General features: G+C 42.1%; 1 protein-coding gene across 1 annotated transcript; it reads right to left on the reverse strand.

Annotated features, from left to right (window-relative positions):
• Nucleotides 1-309: 309 nt before the first annotated feature.
• SEC61A1 (SEC61 translocon subunit alpha 1) lies at nt 310-15,493 on the reverse strand. Its single transcript, XM_073591897.1, has 12 exons — nt 15,315-15,493; nt 10,420-10,487; nt 8,618-8,683; nt 7,761-7,839; nt 6,336-6,467; nt 5,459-5,568; nt 5,219-5,372; nt 4,636-4,796; nt 4,304-4,501; nt 3,948-4,139; nt 3,790-3,866; nt 310-937 (listed from the first exon to the last, which is right to left on the reverse strand). Exons 1-12 carry the CDS (start codon nt 15,319-15,321, stop codon nt 751-753), a joined length of 1,431 nt encoding a protein of 476 aa, XP_073447998.1. The 5' UTR covers nt 15,322-15,493; the 3' UTR covers nt 310-750.
• Nucleotides 15,494-19,346: the final 3,853 nt, after the last annotated feature.

Below are 19,346 nucleotides of genomic sequence, written 5' to 3' on the forward strand. Positions count from 1 at the left end.
ACCTGACTGTAATCCTACAAAATCCCTGACTTTGTGCAAGTGTAAGAATTGATGTCGGTTTGAAGCTACAGGGTAGTCACACCAAATATTGATTTGATTGATAGTTTTCTTCTGTTCACTCACTTTGCATTTTGTAAATCTATAAAAACAGTTAAATGATATATTTTTGAAAACATTCTTTCTTTACACATTTCTTCACACATGCCTTAAACTATTGAACAGTACATGTTACAGGTGGGAAATATAAAAGAAAAAAAAAAAAAAAACACTCCAACTTAAAAGAACTCATTAATGATACACAATGGACACTTGTGGTTTTCAATAGTTTTATTGAAAAAAAATGATAATACCAACAGCTCTGCTCCAACTCTGTACAGAAGCGATAACCGGCGGGATGAGTTAAGTCTTCTAGGAGACTTTTATAGGTGCCCTTTTTGAACTCATGCTCATAATTAGGCAAAATTAAAATATTTTTCTGAAATGAAACAAAAAAAAAAAAAAAAAAAAAAAAAAAATTAAGTCCTTGCACACAGTCCACAATTCTAAAAAATGGCCCGAAACTGATAAGGAAAATAAAAAAACAAAAAAAAACAAAACTGGGGCATTTGGTGAATGGACACCAACTGGGTGACGCGCCTGACACTCTCTGAAGTCCTTGGAATATGATCTTTTAAAACAGTTGTTCCAAGTCACGTGATCAGCGCACATCCTGCTCGGAGGACTGGCCATGTGGAGGGATGGTCTTTTGTTTTAGAAGAGAAGAGCGCCCATGCTTCCCACTTCGCTCTGCTCTTTGACAAAGATCTCAAAGTATTGGTAGATGATGGTGACGGCCAGCAAAATTCCCGTACCAGAGCCGATGGCACCCAAGAAGTCTGCCAGGACAGAGAGGGCGCCGATGCAGAGACCACCGAACGCAGCAGCTGTTGGGATGTACCTAAAGAAGAAAAACAAAAGTTGGTTAAAATGAACGCAGACTACAAATATCTGGAAGTGAAACCTTCAATGGACACTGGTCTAAATTAAAATTAAAATTTTTTTCAAGACACAGCTGTTTAAAGCTTCCCCCTATTTGCTTCTTTTTTTTTCAGGGTCTGAAAATGGAACAACTTGCCCATTTGTTTAGATCCCCTGAGCAATTTATTGTGTGCATCAGTCATGCAATACAGTAGAACTATAGGCAAAACTTTATTTTGAATACAGTAAGGGTGGATATTAGATTTTTTTTTCCGCCATCTGTGTCCCATTTGGGAGATTTCCCTTCACTTCCTGTTCCTTAGCCAAACAGGAAGTGAGAGGAAATCCCTGCCAATTAACCACTTGCCTTACTGGGAACTTTTGCTCACTCCCTGCCCAGGCCAATTTTCATCTTTCAGCGCTGTCACACTTTGAATGACAATTGCGCGGTCATACCACACTGTACCCATATGACAATTTTTTTTCACACAAATAGACCTCTTTTGGTGGTATTTATTCATTATGGGTTTATTTATTATTTGCTAAATGAAAAAACCCAAAAAAGAGATTTGTTATAAAATCTTTCAAACGGGTAATTTTTCTCCTTTATCAATGTCACCTCATCAGCACACATTAGTGATCAGTGCCGATGCCACTTTAACACAAGCCGATTATCAGCTCTCCTCATGCTGTCAGCGTAAAAAAAAAAAAAAAGCCGATAACCGGCCTGTGTTTACTTCCGTGATCAGCTGTCGATGGGCACAGCTGATCACATGGTAAAGGGCCGAGTCCGAAGGGGTCACATGGGCAGCGTGATCACAGGACGACTTCCATCCCAGCAAATTAAGCCCGTGCTATAGCCATCTTTCAGCTTTATCGTGGGCGGGAAGAGGTTAAGGGTAGCCCTTGGGGAACCCCAGGTCACCAGAACTAGTGTCCCCCATTGAAAGATTTCCCCTATATTACTTTTCTGGGGGCAACCCATAATTTGTGATTTTCTTTTACTTTCATTTTGAATAATGGTAAAACAGGACAAATAGAGATGGGGGGGGGGGGAATGTCTCCTTAACTGGGGGGCTCAGGCAGCAATAAAATTTGGCAGGTGTTCTAATCCAGAGTTTCTCAACTCCAGTCCTCAAGGCGCCCCATGTCATGTTTTCAGGATTTCCATTATTTGGCACAGGTAATATGATCAGTTTCACAGCCTTAGTAATTACCACAGCCGTTGCATTTGAGGGAAATCCTGAAAACATAACCTGTTGAGGCGACTTGAGGACTGGAGTTCAGAAACGCTGTTCTAATCCATCCCCACTCTATCCAATACTTAAAAAAAAAAAAAAAAAAAGTTGCCTTTAGTTATACTTTAAGTGGAAGTCTTGCTGTGTCTTTACCTGCTCCCACTCTCACATCCTCAGTTATTAGTTGCAGCACATGTGACACTGAAAGGGAAGCTGCATTGCAATGAAGCAATTGGTCAGTTTATTAACTTTGCATGAAACAAGAGACTGACTGGCTGCTGTGGGTAACCCTTCCACTTTTTATAATGAAAAAAATCCAGAAATATTTCACAGCGAGGGGAAGGCCATTGAGGCTTTGGCCACTCCACTAGCAAAGATGATTTTTTACATGCCCAGCTTAGTAGTCTGCAGCCTACACCCATACATTCTTGTGTAAAATAAAAAGGGTCCAGGCAGGCCCTCTTTGCTGCTGCTCATTGCGCTTTTATTTTTGGAATAACATCATATAATTAACTGGTCAGTTCACTGATCGGAACTACGGAATGTGCCCGTAGTGCTTTTCTATGAAGCAAAAAACTCCTTGCCGATGTGCTGGAAGTGAAAGCTGCAGATCACCATAAGTGTCAGCCCAACCCATCCTGGAATGTCTGCTTTTTAAGTTAATATTTAACCCAGGGTTTGTCAACCAGGGAACTTCCAAAGGGTTGCTTGGGGTTCCTTGAGCAATGAGCAATTTCTGCCTCTCATAAAAATTCCCACTAACACCATTTTAGCTATCTGTAAGAAGCATTCATCCCACTGACCACACACTAATGTATCATAGGTTGTAAATATAGTCACTTTTAAACAGGGAATCCCCTGAGAGCAGAAACTTATTTAAAAGGGTTTTTTCTGTGTTGAAGGGTTGTAAAAAGCTGATTTAAAGCACAAGTTCCCCTTTGGGAACATGTTACAGGTTACACCCATTTTTTTGGGTCGAACATGTAACACGTTTCCATTGCTACAGCCGCTGTCCGCTGCATGTTCTCCCTGTGAGAAGTACTGAGAGAAGTTCCACGTACTAGGGGTCACTTTTTGAAACAACGTGGTCGTGCGGGGCTCCGCCCACGTCATTCATACACAGAGCTCTGTGAATGAACTAGTCCTCATATCCTTTGCTGCTGTCTGCTTGTAGGTTTCAATGATCTACTACAGTGCTGTGTCAGCACCGTGGTAGTTCATCAATTTGATTCTTCCCATCAGAAGATATCGACTTCCTCGTACGAGGTGCGAGCAAGCAGATAGACCGACAGGTCTACAGGAGACCTGCATGATATCAGCGATCTGCTGGTGCAATGCCTTACAGGCTCCTGCAAAAAAAAAAAAAAAAATGCACATTTCTTTACTTGCAAAATATGTGCATTTATTTTATTTTTTTAAGTTAACTTATTCTTTAAGCCATTTAGTACTTTATTACAAAAACATAAATATTATACTATTATTTATAGTGGACTGAATAATTGGGGATCTTTAGCATTCACACACATTTTAAGTCATCAATTGATGATTACAACAGAGGAAAACTGACGGCTAAGCTTACGCTTTGCTGACTCACCTGTTAAGTTCATGCACCATGGAGGTCTCCCTGTGTCCTCTCATCACCATCTGCTGCTCTTTAAGCTGCTTTGCAACCTGCAGACAAAAACAGAAGAGTTCATACAATCGGACCTTACAGCAACAACACGAAAGCAGGGTCCTGGGTTACAAACTTACATCTTTAGCAGAAGAACCAGACACTTCAATCCATGTCTTGGAGAAGAAGGCGCAGGAGCCCAGCATGAAGACTATATAAACGACAGCATGGACAGGATCGTCTAGCACCGAACCAAACGACTCCGGCGGCGAGAGGTAGTAACAGAGGCCGCCTACAGGGTACGCCCTAGCCGGACCACCAGTAGAGGTATCCTAGGAGATACAAGATGAACGAGGCCCATAAGTAAGTTTTCTTCAACAAACATTAGATGACCAGCAAACTTTAAGCAGGATAGGATTGCTTTGACAGAAAGCACCAAATATTTGCACAACCATAGGGGCACTGTTACTGTCACAGGTGGTTACAGGATACTCACAGACCAGGTGCCCAGGAGGTTGACAAGCAGGTTCCCGCTGAATCGGGCCGACAGCATCTGAGAGATGACGTACAGATTGGAAACCAGAGCGGACTGCAAGATGATGGGGATGTTGGAGGTGTAGAACAGCTTAATGGGGTAAGTATTGTATTGGCCACGGTAGCGGGCGGATTTAATGGGTAGGTCCACTCTGAAGCCCTGCAAAGAGACAAACAGATTAAAACTATAAAATCAGATCAACAGAAAGAGACGTTTGTGGTTTATGTTTATCCTAAAGAATGGGTTAAAGATCCTGTGCGTATAAAGACTGCAGGCAAATACTCTGTACACACCTGGAAGTATATAACCACAGCGAAGACAAAGATGGTGGCAATGAGGTTCATGAGGTTGGGCAGGTTCTGGCGGTAGAAAGCCTCTCGGAGAGCGCGGACTTTATCAGTACGAGTGGCGAGCAGGTGGAAAAGAGCGATGATGGCTCCCTCAAACTCTGTGCCTGTGAACAGACAAAACAATTTAAATAACAGGGAACATACTGAAAATATGTTGACCATCCTAATTTAAAATGTATTCTTCTGGCTTAAATGATCAATTTATAATAAAGATTTTTTTTTTAATTACATATATAAAATAAAATTGAATCTGTATCCTTGCTGCACAATTTCTATTACAATTACAGGGGGAAACATGCAGTGAGTATACAGCTTTCAATCAGGATCTACAGACCGGCCAGGAAGAGCAATGAAGTTCAGTAAAAAAAAAAAAAAAACACCTTTAAATATTCAATACAAAACTATAACCTTATAGGACTCAATTATACTTCTTATTTATAAACATGAACACACTGATAAAGGTAATCTGCATAACTACAATCAGAATCACATGTAGCACTAAAAAGAAAATAATTATGTATTATACCTCTGCCAGTGTTTACTGTAGTAGGGCTGAAAGCCTTCCATACGATGGTCTCGCAGATGTTGGTAGCAATAAAGAGGGAGATTCCAGAGCCTAAACCATAACCCTTCTGTAGCAGCTCATCCAGGAGCAGAACAATGAGACCGGCAACAAAGAGCTGGAAATAAATATAAAATTGTATAAACTGCATAGAGGATGGGAAAGAATTCAAGTCCTCAGAAATGGCCTGAACTGATGGCTTACCTGTATAGTGATGAGAAGACAGATGCCAGCACCCATCTCTGAAGGATCTCCGTACATTCCCGTCATGACATAGACGATGGCTTGGCCAATTGTGATGATCATACCGAACACTACAAGAAAAGGCGATAGTTAAATCTTGCAGATTTTAGAGAAAAAAAAAAGTGAAAAATTATTTAAAGTTGGGCTGGAGAGGGGAGCTGCATACCGAAGGTTTGTTACCATATAATGCATGAAGGTTAAAAACCTTCAGCCTTTAGAACCACAAACTAAATTTACAATGTAGCTGTGAAATCAGGTAGGAAAAATAATTGTTAACAAAGGGGCTGCTAAGACCTAAACAACAACCATACAGAACAAACTACTCAGTCCCCAGAATGGCTGCTATTAAATTTGGCTTGGACTTCTTACAGCCCTTGGAACATCTTTGGACACTGAACAAAGCTCCACCCAAAAAGGTACAGGTACCCGCTCCCACTTTGCCGGACGTTCGGCCACCCTCATCCTTCCCCCGCAGCCAGCCAATTCACAGAGCGCAACCCGCTTCACACTTGTGCAGTAGCGCACCAGCTGTGAAGCAGCAAGGCTTCACTGCCAGTTTTCCTTAGTGGAGATTGTGGTGGCAGCACCTAAAAGCCGATTGAAAAATCGGCCCGCGGTGAGGACACCGCTGGATTCCTGGACAGGTAAGCGAGGACAGCAGCTACAGTATTTGTAGCTGCAGAAATAATTTTTTTCTGAAGGAGCCTGGAGCTCCGCTTTAATGAGTTGAAGGCGGCAAGTCACTGACCAGCACTGCTCTGTGAGAAAGAGGAAACGTAACCCGAATGTACACTTTATAGAAGCACAAATAAACTTGATTTGTCATAACTGAACTTACATTTCTGTGCCCCATTGAATAATGCTCTGTCTTTTGGTGTGTCTCCCACTTCAATGATCTTGGCACCGGCCAGAAGCTGCATGATGAGACCAGAGGTGACGATTGGAGAGATACCTAGCTCCATCAAAGTACCTGAAAGCAAAAAGGAAAGGGTCATCACAGGAATTCAGACCTTGGAGGTCCTCTATCTGATAACACACTGAAGAACACAGGAGCAGTACTGTCACCACGGATGCGGCAGCCTGTATTTTCTTTAACATAAGAGCCCTTTCACACTGTGCCGCTACGGGCGTCAGTGGTAAAGCGGAGCTATTTTCAGCGCCGCTTTACCGTAGTTTTAGCAGCGCTATTTGGCTGCTAGCGGGGAGGTTTCAACCCCTGCTAGCGGCCGAAAAGGGGTTAAATCCACCCGCAAAACGCTGCTGCAGCAGCTACTGGCTGGACTTTTTCTGACGCCCTGCCAGCGCAGCATCCCAGTGTGAAAGCACCTTTGGCTTTCACATTGGGTTTGCAGCTGAGGCTTCTTTCAGGCGCTTTACAGGTGCTATTTTTAGAGCTAAAGCTCTTGAAAAACGCCCAAACTATTTAAAGTCACAGGAAACCTGGACATCAGCTCTAATAAAACAAAGTCACTACCCACTCAGGGCAAAGTGATAGGGTCTGCATATAGTCCCTCTCCCTGGCTTGTATACTTACCCAGGCAAGCTCCTCTGCCATAGTTGCAGGGACCTCCCTAATGAAGCACGTGACCTCAACTAGGTGACAATGGTCGGGCCTGAGCAGCCAAGGCCTAAACGCTGTGGCTGGGCTAGGTGCAGACATCATCCCCTTGCTCTTAACAGGCTAAGTATCAGCATTTCTTTAAAAGCCACAATAGAAATGATTTACTAAAGGCAAACAGACTGTGCACTTTGCAAGTGCAGTTGCTCCAGAGCTTAGTAAATGAGGAGATTCTATACGGACTTCCATCCTCCAGTCATGTGCAAGCAAAAATGCTGTTTTATTTTTATTTTCCTTGCATGTGATTGGGTATTCTTTGTAAAGTGAAGCTGCACCTCATTTACTAAGCTCTGGAGGAACTGCACTTGCAGAGTGCATAGTCCATTTGCCTTTAGTAAATCTACCCCAATGTGTAAAGGTGGCCCCTACAAAATACAGCAACCTCAAGACAGACAACATAATTCTTAAACTGGGCAGTCCTAATTCCATGTAATAAAAGCAATCGTTAAACGGCAACAAAAGTGAAAGTGTAGTTTGTAAAAGGAAAATTTCTTGCTTTGCTCCCACTGCAGATTGAGGAACGAAAATTAAAAAAACTTGGTCGGCTGTCATGCAGGGTTCACAAAACAGGTCCTCTACATACAAGAAGGCACTAAAAGATTCAATTTTGTTTGCGCCAGAGAATTATTAGTGAAGCTGCAATACCTCTGTTAGAAGCCAGGATAACTCTCATCCAGTAAAATGGATCTGCAGAGTCTGATGACATAATACCAAAGAGGGGAATCTGGGAAAACAAAAATAAAATAATGCAGATTAGAAGCAGCAACCTCCACACCACAACACAATAACAACCATTTAAGTATAGATTTGTAAAATTAAAAGGGCAAAAAAAAGACATAATGAAAACTGTCGTAAAAGTGCCAACCCATTGTCAAAAAAGGAAATGGGTACAAATACACGATTGTAGTAGTCCTCTCCCCCACTGCCAAAATTCCCTGGCAATGCAGTATTGGAGGGGCAACTTCTTCATCTATTGTATTTACATTTTTTATACTTGGTGACAGCACTTTCCCTGCGCTGTACATTTACCCTTTAACATCCCCCCCCCCCCCTTTCCCTGCTGGTGGCGCTTATGGTGGTTCCTGGTCTCTTCCATTTTAATAGACCCCCAATGTCTCTATAAAGAGGACCTGCCACCTGCTCACACATGGGATCAACAAGCCCCCATCTTTTTTTTTTTTTTTTTTTTAAAAAGGTATAATAGTGTTGTATTGATTGCACTAAAATTCCTAAAATGCATCTTTATCATGAAAATGTGCTTGATAAATAACTGCGCAAAATTTGTGCGGTGCGCGGCGGTGGGAGGTCCCAGTAGACAAGAGGTTAAAGAATGAGTGCATCACATGACCATACAAGATCAAATGCATATCATTCTTTTTAATAACAGAATAGCGTTTGTTTTTAGCATGCCAAAAATACTTTATTTTATGATTAGAGTAGTTTTTATTAAGACATTAGCTGTTCCTTCTGTACTTCAAGATCACCATCATCTGTGTACTTACCTGACAGCATACTAAGAAGATGAAGAGTGTGATGGCCGTCCATAATACTTTTTCTTTAAATTGGATCTGTAAACACAGAAAGCAGATGGAAATTAATGTAAAGCAGACCTGCATTCCCAAAATGGGCAATAATACCCTGCAACCCCCCCCCCCTAAAAATGTGACTTTTTAGTTTACATTATCTCCCCTGCCTCCATTCTTGCCTAGGCAACTCCAGCAGCATCCTAGGATATTCCCATCACATATCCCAGGAGTCTGCACAGTGGCTCTAGGGTTGACCTGGTGGCACGTCATTAGGCACTGACTGCAAGAACCCGAAAGACAGCCGGCTCCTGATGACATAGGAAGGAAAGGTTGTGGCGCAGGACCAAGACAGAAGAGCAACTCTGGAGTTTCGTGTGCAGGTCTGTATGTTTTCTAAAGAAAACCCTACATAACAGGTTAGAGGGGATGAAAAAAAAAAAAAAAAAAAAAAAAAGCCCAGCAAGTGGGTTGGAGGGGGCAACTGAAGTCTTTTAAAGAAGAATTCCAGGTATGGATATTTTTACATAGTTATACTGGTTTAGCTTGGAGCAATGTTAATATAAATATATCATACATGCTAGACCCCCCTGGGAAATTCATTGTGAAAATGCACAGAGAAAAATGGCACACATGCTGAACAGATAACCTCCTGTGTTTACAATGCAGGAGGGTAGCTGCTCGACACGGGACCCGGAAGCTAAAGGAGATCACTGGAGTAGTGGTGTCCATACAGTGACTGCCAGCTTCCAGGAGGACCCCACAGGTATGAAGTATGTATAGTTACATTGATCCAAGCTGAACCATTGTAACTATGCAAAAATATCAATACCTGGAATTCTTATTTAAATAGGCAACCTGAACTTTACATATTTTTTTATTACTTATAGGTAATTATATAGCGCAGACAATTTACACAGCGCTTTACATATATTGTACATTCACATCAATCACTGCTCTCAAGGAGCTTACAATCTAAGGTCCCTGACTCACATTCATACATACACATACTAGGGGCAAATTTAGACAGGAGCCAATTAACCTACCAGCATGTCTTTGGCGTGTGGGAGGAAACCATAATACCCGGAGGAAACCCACGCAGGCACAGGGAGAACATGCAAACTTCATGCAGGTAGTGCTGTGGTTGGGATTTGAACTGACTCTAGTGCTGCTATGCGGAAGTGCTAACCACTTGGCCATTGTGCTGTTAAATAACAGTTTATCAACACAATGCTGTAGACAGAGCCATTATTTAAAGAAAAGCTGCAACACAATGACATTAAAGTGATTGTAAACCCTTCTTTTTTAATTTAAAATAACAAACATGTCATAAAATAACAAACATGTCATACTTAGCTCCACTGTGAAGCTTGTTTTGCAGAGTGGCCCGATCCACCTCTTCGGTGGGGTTACCTCGTGGGCGTGCCCCCGAGTCCTGCATTCTGCGTATATAGACACGAATGCCGGATTCGGCCGCGCCATTGGATTTGATAGCAGTGGGAGCCAATGGCTGCGCTGCTATCAATCTATCCAATCAATACCTGGGACCCCGTGCAGAGAGGGACAGCTTGTCTCCGCTGAGGGAAATACAGGGCTCAGGTAAGTAAAACATATGGGGAGGGGGCTGGGCGACCGGTGACCGCCAGTTCTTTTCTCACCTTAATGCATAGGATGCATTAAGGTGAAAAAACACGAGGGTTTACAACCTCTTTAATACAGTATTACTACATTGAGCAACCATAACAGAGCAATGGCAGACAAGCATGGTAAAGGGCACATACCTTTCGTTCTGGCTTTTGGATTTCTGGCAAAATTGCACAGAAGGGTTTAATTACTTCAAGAAATTTGACTGCAAGAAAAAAAAAAAAAAAAAAAAAGATAGGGGTTAGATAAGCATATAAAAGGTTTTACTGTATGCAAGTAATTTTCACCTAGTTTGGCATTATTACAATAAAAAACAGCTATGTACTTGAATTTGACCTTCATATCGGTAATAGAGATGATAGAGAAATTCAATCTTGTTTGCATTCACAACTTAAATATTTGAGGAAACTCTGATAAGTGGCATACAGGCTGCTCATGGCAAACTACCAGATGATATAGTGATGTCCGAATCCGGAAATTCAGTCAAGTGGTGCCGCAAAACTGGTCTCCGATGTGACGGGTAAACCTGAATGCGGGTACGTTACCAAGGACACAAGGGGAACAGTCAATATTTTAAAGAATCTTGACAAATGACTGTAGGGGGAGATTTGGGCCCCACAGCTGCCTTGTGCCCGAGATACTTTAAAGTTCTGCCCTGTCACAATAACAATCCATTGTGTTAGTATGACAAGTACATGTTCTTTAAGGCATGATGTATAGATTTTCATATTAGGATTCTAAGCCATTACCATCAACACTTGTGCTGAGCAGCCTGAGGTCAAATACAAGTATGTGCAAAGTCTTTACTTGTACAACATGATCAGAGCTGAGAAGATTCAGCAATCCACAACTCTGACTCATAACATGGGGAGTACTGAATCAATAGGGAGTATGGGTAGTACTGAGTATTGCTGCTTCAATATGGTGTATGGGTAGTACTGAGAACTGTTGCATCAATATGGAGTATGGGTAGTACTGAGAATTGCTGCTGAATCAATATGGAGTATGGGTAGTACCAAATCAATATGGAGTATGGGTAGTACCAAATCAATAAGGAGTATGGGTCAATACTGAGCAACTCACACTAACCCATACCTCATAGATTTTGGCCGTTACGACGACTTGAACATTTAAACAAATCCATATTTAAAGTATGGAGATTTCTACTAATATGGATTCTCCTTGTCCGATTTTAAGACTTGGTGCAGGAACCTCGCATTCCCAACCCCTAACACTGTGCACCAACTCCAACTGGAATTAGTTAAAAATCTAAATATCTGCTTTATCAAATCCACAATTTGTGCAGAGCTTCACACAACCGCTAAGTAACATGATCAAATATCGTTACATTTAAAATTCTGTAACACAGGAAGTAGTAAAAATGTATCACATAAAGCAGGGAGATGCACTTAGCGGACCTCCAGCCGTTGCAGAACTACAAGTCCCATGAGGCAAAGCAAGACTCTGACAGTCACAAGCATGACACTCAGAGGCAGAGGCATGATGGGATTTGTAGTTTTAGGTATAAGTAAGCACTTGGCATAAGTGTGAAACGCTTCAGCTGTTTTTCACTATAGTGTCCTGTGTGCTTTATGATCCAGTTTTTACAATAAAGACACTTGCAATTTCTCCCGGTGTGCGGCGGTCCAGATCTTCTCGTATACTTCCTGCTTGGCTCAGCATTAGCCAGCACCTGGGGCTCTTTCTTCCTGGAGGCAACTATTTCATTTACACCTAGTCTGAATCCATACCTGTGCGGTGAAGTCTCTTTTGTTACATTGGGACTTGTAGTTTTGCAACAGCTGGATGCCCGCTAATTGCATATCCCTAACATAAAAGTATCCAATGTAGCGATCTTCCCAAATTTTCCTACAGATGCTGAACACTCCTGATCTGAGGGAGGAATCAGTCTGCATGATCACTGTAAACTAGGCTCCTACTATATTTAAAAAACACATTTAACTGCATCTGGTGCAAACAAGCGCTTGTGCGACCACTGAGCTCTATAGAACTTGGGTTTTCATCAAGCTGCATCAAACATGAAGCAAGCAGGAGATTTTATTTTTAAAGCACCTAAAGTGTGTGAACTGGTCCGTACTCCTGGATTCCATTCTCTAGGATGTCTCTACATCTAATACTGGGACTGTAATACTACCATCTACACCAAACTGATAATGGATCTTGTCACCAATAACTGATATATACACAGAGTCCATTGATTGTGTGTGTAATATATATGTGCGTGCGTTTTTTTTTTTGTTCTTTTTTTTTTACAACATTCAGGTTATTATATGTTGTAATATGTGTATATACAGTAGATGTGTAATACAAACCATGAATGTGTAGTAAAGAGATTTATCTGAGCATTGAGGTCTTTATGTGTGTGGTTTGTGTATTCATATTCCATAAGATGGAGTGGCAGTCATGGGTCTCGAAAGGTGAAAAAAAACAAAAAAAACAAACAAACATGAAGTTTTGTTTTGACAAGACACACGCTCATCTTCATAAACAAAGAAAAGGTGATACTACCCCAAGATAATGATACTCCTCCTGAGCTGTCGGGTGCAGGATGTGCAGTTGCTCAGCTGTCAATGTGATGAATAGATAAAAGGACAATCCGCACCTCCTCACGTGCGCTTTAAAAAAGTCCAAATTTATTGTATCTCCATAAAAGATAAAAGTACTTTTATCTATTCATCATAAGCTCATCTTCCCGAGTTTATGCCTCATCGAAAAGGTTGAAATAAAACTTCAACACTGCATGTTCATCTTCCAAGAATCATGTGCCGCTCCATCTTTTGGAAAAAATAATAATTCTATAGATACAAATACACACCTACAGAGTGTGCAGGAAGCAGCACTTCTCAGGCCTCTACTGAATCCATACAGGGAGAGGATAACTGACATTCTACATCAGATGTATAGGAATCTAAAAACTGGCAGTTGCAGCAGAATTGTTTTTTTTTTTCTCCCTTTTTAAATTTCATGTATTGATACAAAGTAACAGTTTTAAAAGTTTCAAATTGTTACTTTGGATCACTACATGGAAGAAAGAATGCCTGTTCTGGGATTCCATAGGTGTGTGTTTTTCTCATGACGTTCAGGTCTTTATATGCCTTAATAAAAATATAGTTGTTATAGTGTAAATATAGTATACATGTAATACACACCAAAAATATGTGTATTAATTTTGTATATCTGTGCGACGTCTTTGTGTAGGAGAATATACAATATATACATAGAGATCTCTCTCTCTCTTTATGGTTTATGATCGGTGGATTGATTGGGAGCCCACGGTTGATGTGTGTATAGTGAGTCACCTTCTATGTCTCCAGCTGTATAACCGAGATAGTATCAATGGTGGGCTCCTGTTCATACATCCTGAATCAATATCAAATGATAATGAAGGATATGATCTCCAATGCAATGTCCTTTCATTCCAAAGTGCAATTACATACACATGTTTAAATGGTAACAGGGATGCTTGTAACTACCACTGTTACCATTTAAACATGTGTATGTAATTGCACTTTGGAATGAAAGGGCATTGCATTGGAGATCATATCCTTCATTATCATTTGATTATTGATTCGGGATGTATGAACAGGAGCCCACCATTGGTACTATCTCGGTTATACAGCTGGAGACATAGAAGGTGACTCACTAATAAATTTTATATATACATACACACATCAACCGTGGGCTCCCAATCAATCCACCGACCATAAAAACTTAGGATGAGATCTCCTGTATAATGTGACTAATATTTACTTCCTAAATCCATGTTCAAGCATTGGCTTGAGAAAGAGCAGAGTGTTGCTTGAAACTGTACAGTTGCTTGTTGGATCAAAGATGGATTTTCAAAGTAAAAATTCATAGCATGATACAGAGATTTGATCTCTCTCTCTATATATCTATGAAATCTCTGTATCATGCTATGAATCTTTACTTTGAAAATCCAATATACATATAAATAAATCAGCATGTTTAGTTCTCTGGTATCTATTAAATCAATGCAACACAAGGATAACTGACATTCCACCTTCTAAGTAGAGGAACCCAAAAACTGGCAGTTGGAAGCACAACTTCATTTTTTTTTTTCCCCCAATTTTATGTAGGGTACAAAGTAAGGATAAGCTCCGGCGTTGTTCGCACAGCCCACATGCATAGCCCGCCAGAAAGTCGGCACTGCGGAGCGCTAATCACAGGCAGCGAGACATTGTCCTGATGTGAGGCTCTGGAGATCGGGAAAATGTCTCGCTGCCTGTGATTAGCGCTCCACAGTGCCGACTTCCTGGCGGGCTCTGCATGTGGGCTGTACGAACAACGCCGGAGCTCATCCTTAATACAAAGTAACTATTTCAAATGTTCCAAACAGTTGCTGTTACTTTGTATCACTAATGGAACAAGAATTGCCTGTTCTGGGATTCCATATTCCAGAGCTGTGCGTAATATATATGTATTCAGGTCTGTACATACTGTATTGTAAAAAAAAAAAAAAAACAGCTGTGTGTGTGTGTGTGTGTGTGTGTGTGTGTGTGTGTGTATATATATATATATATATATATATATATATATATATATATATATAAAATTGTATATATTAATTTGAGCACTTACGCGTTTCCCTATGAATGTCAATGCATTATATATATATATATATATATATATATATATATAATAAATAAAATGTTTCCCTTTAATTATAAAGAGAAGCATTCAGGATTATACATATTGTTATTAAAATAGATTTTATATATATAAAATCTATCTAGATAGGGAGAGAGCATCATTCAGATAGAGATTATATATATATATATATATATATATATATATATATATATATATATATATATATACATATATATCTATATATACATATATATCTCCCCACACACTAGTATCCCGAATATATGATCTATAGGTGTCGGATGATGTTCGTGTCCCCCATACACAGGGCAGACATCCGGGCCTCTGTGTGGTTGTAGTAGATGAGAGCCGGGCTCTCCCCTTCCTCCCCCCCGGTACTCACTGCCCATGTTGGCGGCTCGGAGCGGTGTGCAGGCGCCGCGCTCTCTCCTCGGACTGACTGACCGCCGCCGCTCTCAGCTCTGAAGACTCTCCCGAGACACGTCACCGCTCCCGACCACCGCTCTCACACACACGTCAGATACCGGAAAAAGAGGGATAGCCGAGGCCAGCCACTTCCGCTTCCTGCCACGCTCAGCGGCATTCCACACAAGGGCAGGGGGCGAGCGAGCCGCCGGCCATCTTACGTCCTGGCAAGCAAGTCCGTACGTTGGGGCAATATCCAGCATTCCCTTGCAAAAGTGCGTAAGGCCCAGCACAGCCGCGACTTTACTGATTTAAATGTCCTGCCGCAATCATCCTAAATGTCATTTTCATAGATTGGTTTGTTGTACTATTTCCCTGTTCTAAAATGGCGCCGGCGATAAGAACGTCATTTCCGGTACAGGGGTTCGGCTGGGCGAGCGAGAGCTGACTAGCGCTTCTGCCATTGGTCCAAAGATATGCGTCACCTTGAAGGTGTGAGTCGCCATGTTGGTTTTGGGCAGAATCAATGGACACGTCCTATGTATACAGGGGGGGTGTAGAGGCAGCACAGGGAGGGTCCACCACGTAGTATATTTGTGGAATGGGAGAGCAGTAGTCAGCCAGGTGTTGTTACAGGAGCTCTATTGGCCCATAGATAACATACTCTGATACAATTTAAAGGGCCAGTCCACCCAAAACTGCTGTTTCTTCTTTGTAGTGGGGGTGACATGGCTGGGGAGTCCACAGGCCCGCACTTTACCACTCATTATTATTTATATGGCTTCTACTTTTCTTGTGGAGAATGCAGAAGCTCTATAAGAAGCCAGGGGTCAGCTTCACCCACCACATTCCCCCTATACAGGAAAGAGAATATTTAAAGGACAGCTACACTTTTGCTAAAAGAAAATCCTAACCCCTTAATCCAATCAGGGCCTCCGGCATGTACACAACGGCAATTTGTTTACGTTTTCTAAGCTGACTGGCAGCTGTGTGGTGGAAGGTGAAGCCCCCCCTCCCCCAATATGTATCCCAGGGCCACCCGTCCCTCCTGAGTCCCCGGGGACTCCCATGGTGGGTGTCATACATAGCTCCCAACTGTCCCTGATTTGGAGGGACTGTCCCTGATTTGGAGCAATGTCCCTCTGTCCCTCTTTCCTCCTCATTTGTCCCTCATTTTGGTCTGATCTATATAGTTGTCTATAAAATGCACTTTTTATCTATCAAAAAGTGTTTTCCAGCACTAAACCTTTCATCTGATTTCTAAATTGCTGCATTTGTTAATTCCAAAAGCCGATATAAAGGAATAGTAGTGGTAAAAAAAAAACACTTGTGGGTTTAACCAAGCTTGTTTTTTGTACAATTCTCCTTTAAGGGGGCGTGGCAGGGGGTGTGTCCTATGCCTGCATACTTTTGCTGATAGGTGTCCCTCATTCCCACCCTCAAAAAAGTTGGGAGGTATGGGTATAGGAAGGCCAGCAAAACATCCGTTCGGCGATCATCTCTGCACCGAATGGAACCAGAAGCTGTCAGCTCTGATCACTTCAGAACTGTCATTCTCTGGATTCCATGGCCGGGTAATTTGTTAACCACTTCAGCCCCTGGAGATTTACCCCCTTAACATGACCTGGCCATTTTTTGCGATACGGCACTGCGTCGCTTTAACTGACAATTGCGCGGTCGTGCGACGTGGCTCCCAAACAAAATTTGTGTCCTTTTTTTTCCCCACAAATAGAGCTTTCTTTTGGTGGTATTTGATCACCTCTGCGGTTTTAAAGTTTTCTGCTATAAACAAAAAAAGCAACAATTTAAAAAAGAACAAAAAAAAAAAAAAACACCAAAAAAAACAAGGTTTTTTTTACCTTTTGCTATAATAAATATCTCCAAAAAATTATTTTTTTTTTTCAATGAACAATCGGATTCTGTTCATTGAAGTCGCATGTAACTCAGACATGAAGTTGTAGGCCAAAGTCGGATCAGAAGTCATCCTACTTCCATGTCGGAGGAGTATGAACCCCGGCCTTAAACAGCTTTTTGTCCCACAAGACTAGGTGTCTCCAATCCATGCCCTGTGGACCACACATAAGGTTTTGTCCAGCCTGGAGTCTCTTCTCTGATGTAAGGTTGATTTTGATGTAAGGGGGATTCTGACGGGGACCCTGATCTAAGGAGGACTCAGATGGGAATACCTGATGTAAGGGGGGGGGGGGGGATTCTGACGGGGACCCTGATCTAAGGAGGACTCAGACGGGAATACCTGATGTAAGGGGGGGGGGGGGGATTCTGACGGGGACCCTGATCTAAGGAGGACTCAGATGGGAATACCTGATGTAAGGGGGGGGGGGGGGATTCTGACGGGGACCCTGATCTAAGGAGGACTCAGACGGGAATACCTGATGTAGGGGGGGGGGGGGGATTCTGACGGGGACCCTGATCTAAGGAGGACTCAGATGGGAATACCTGATGTAAGGGGGGGGATTCTGACGGGGACCCTGATCTAAGGAGGACTCAGACGGGAATACCTGATGTAAGGGGGGATTCTGACGGGGACCCTGATACAAGGGGATTCTGAGGGGTACCCCGATGAAAAGGGGACTGTGATGGGGACCTTGATGCAAAGGAGGGGGGGGACTCTTTTTTGGACCCAGATTTGCAGCAGAATGAATATATGTTTGTCTGACCTTTATTGACCACTTTGGATCGCCCCATAGCAGATATACTGCTACAAGGTGGCCTTCCTGTACAGAGTAACGTGTATATATACATGATTCTGCACTTCCGCCTCTGATTTCTCACAGCAGAAGCCGATCTGCGAGTGCCAGGCACAGGATGTCTGCTGGCACCCACCGATCATCTGGCAGAGACACAGAACAGAGCTCTGCCTATGTAAACAAGGGGGAAGTAAATATCCATCACTTCCCGAAGTAAAAGCAGCACATACATTACACAAAAACACTGGCTAGATATACAGTTAACTAGGGGTGCAACGGATCGTCACCGATCCGTGATCCGAACGGTTCAACCTGTTCGGATCGGCACACAAGCGGACCGCGCCGCTGCCTCGGCCTTAGGAAAGGCCGCGGCTTCGGCTTAGCTCCGGAGCGGCGGCCATCTTGGTACACCCAGCAGTGCCGGTGCACGCTGACATCATCACCCCTCAACTCGTGGATCTGATCTGGCCGGCTTGGCAGCTTCTATTCTGTAAGGTAAGGCTAAACAACACTAGTCTTCCTTCCTAATTCCTATACTCATACTGTATATACAGTGGGGGAGTCTGTGGATATTACAGCAGTGGGGGAGATTGTGATATTACAGTGGAGGAGATTGTGGATAATATTACAGTGGGGGAGATTGTGGATATTACAGTGGGGGAGATTGTTTTTTGTTGATCCGAAAATGATCCGAACCGTGACTCCTGATCCGAGGAACGATCCAAACCGTGAGTTTTTTGATCCGTGGCACCCCTACAGTTAACCCTTTGATCACTCTAGATGTTTAACCCCCTTCCCAGCCAGTGTCATTAGTACAGTGACAGTGTATATTTTTAGCACTGATCACTGTATTAGTGTCACTGGTTTCCACAAAGTGTCAGTTGGTTTCCGATTGTCCACTGCAATATCGCAGTCCCGCTGTAAGTCGCTGATCGCTGCCATTACTAGTATTAAGAAAATACATTTGAAAGAATTCCAGTATATATCCCAGAGTTTGTAGATGCTATAACTTTTGTGCAAACCAATCAATACAAGTTTATTGGGATTTTTGTAAACAAAGACATGTAGCAGAATACACATTGGCCTACATTTATGAAGAAATTTGATTTTTTAAGGTTTTTTTTGTTGTTTTATATAGCAGAAAGTAAAAAAATATTGGTTTTTTTTTCCAACTTTTTTTGCCTGGTCATGAAGGGGTGTAAATCTTCTGGAAATCAAGTGGTTAATATCTCAAGTTTTTTTGGAATTTCTTTACTTTGTGTTACTGAAGTTAATTTTCAGTTGTTTCTTAATCATATCAT

Source organism: Aquarana catesbeiana, linkage group LG07, assembly GCF_042186555.1.
Source record: "Aquarana catesbeiana isolate 2022-GZ linkage group LG07, ASM4218655v1, whole genome shotgun sequence".
Classification (NCBI taxonomy): Eukaryota; Metazoa; Chordata; class Amphibia; order Anura; family Ranidae; genus Aquarana; species Aquarana catesbeiana.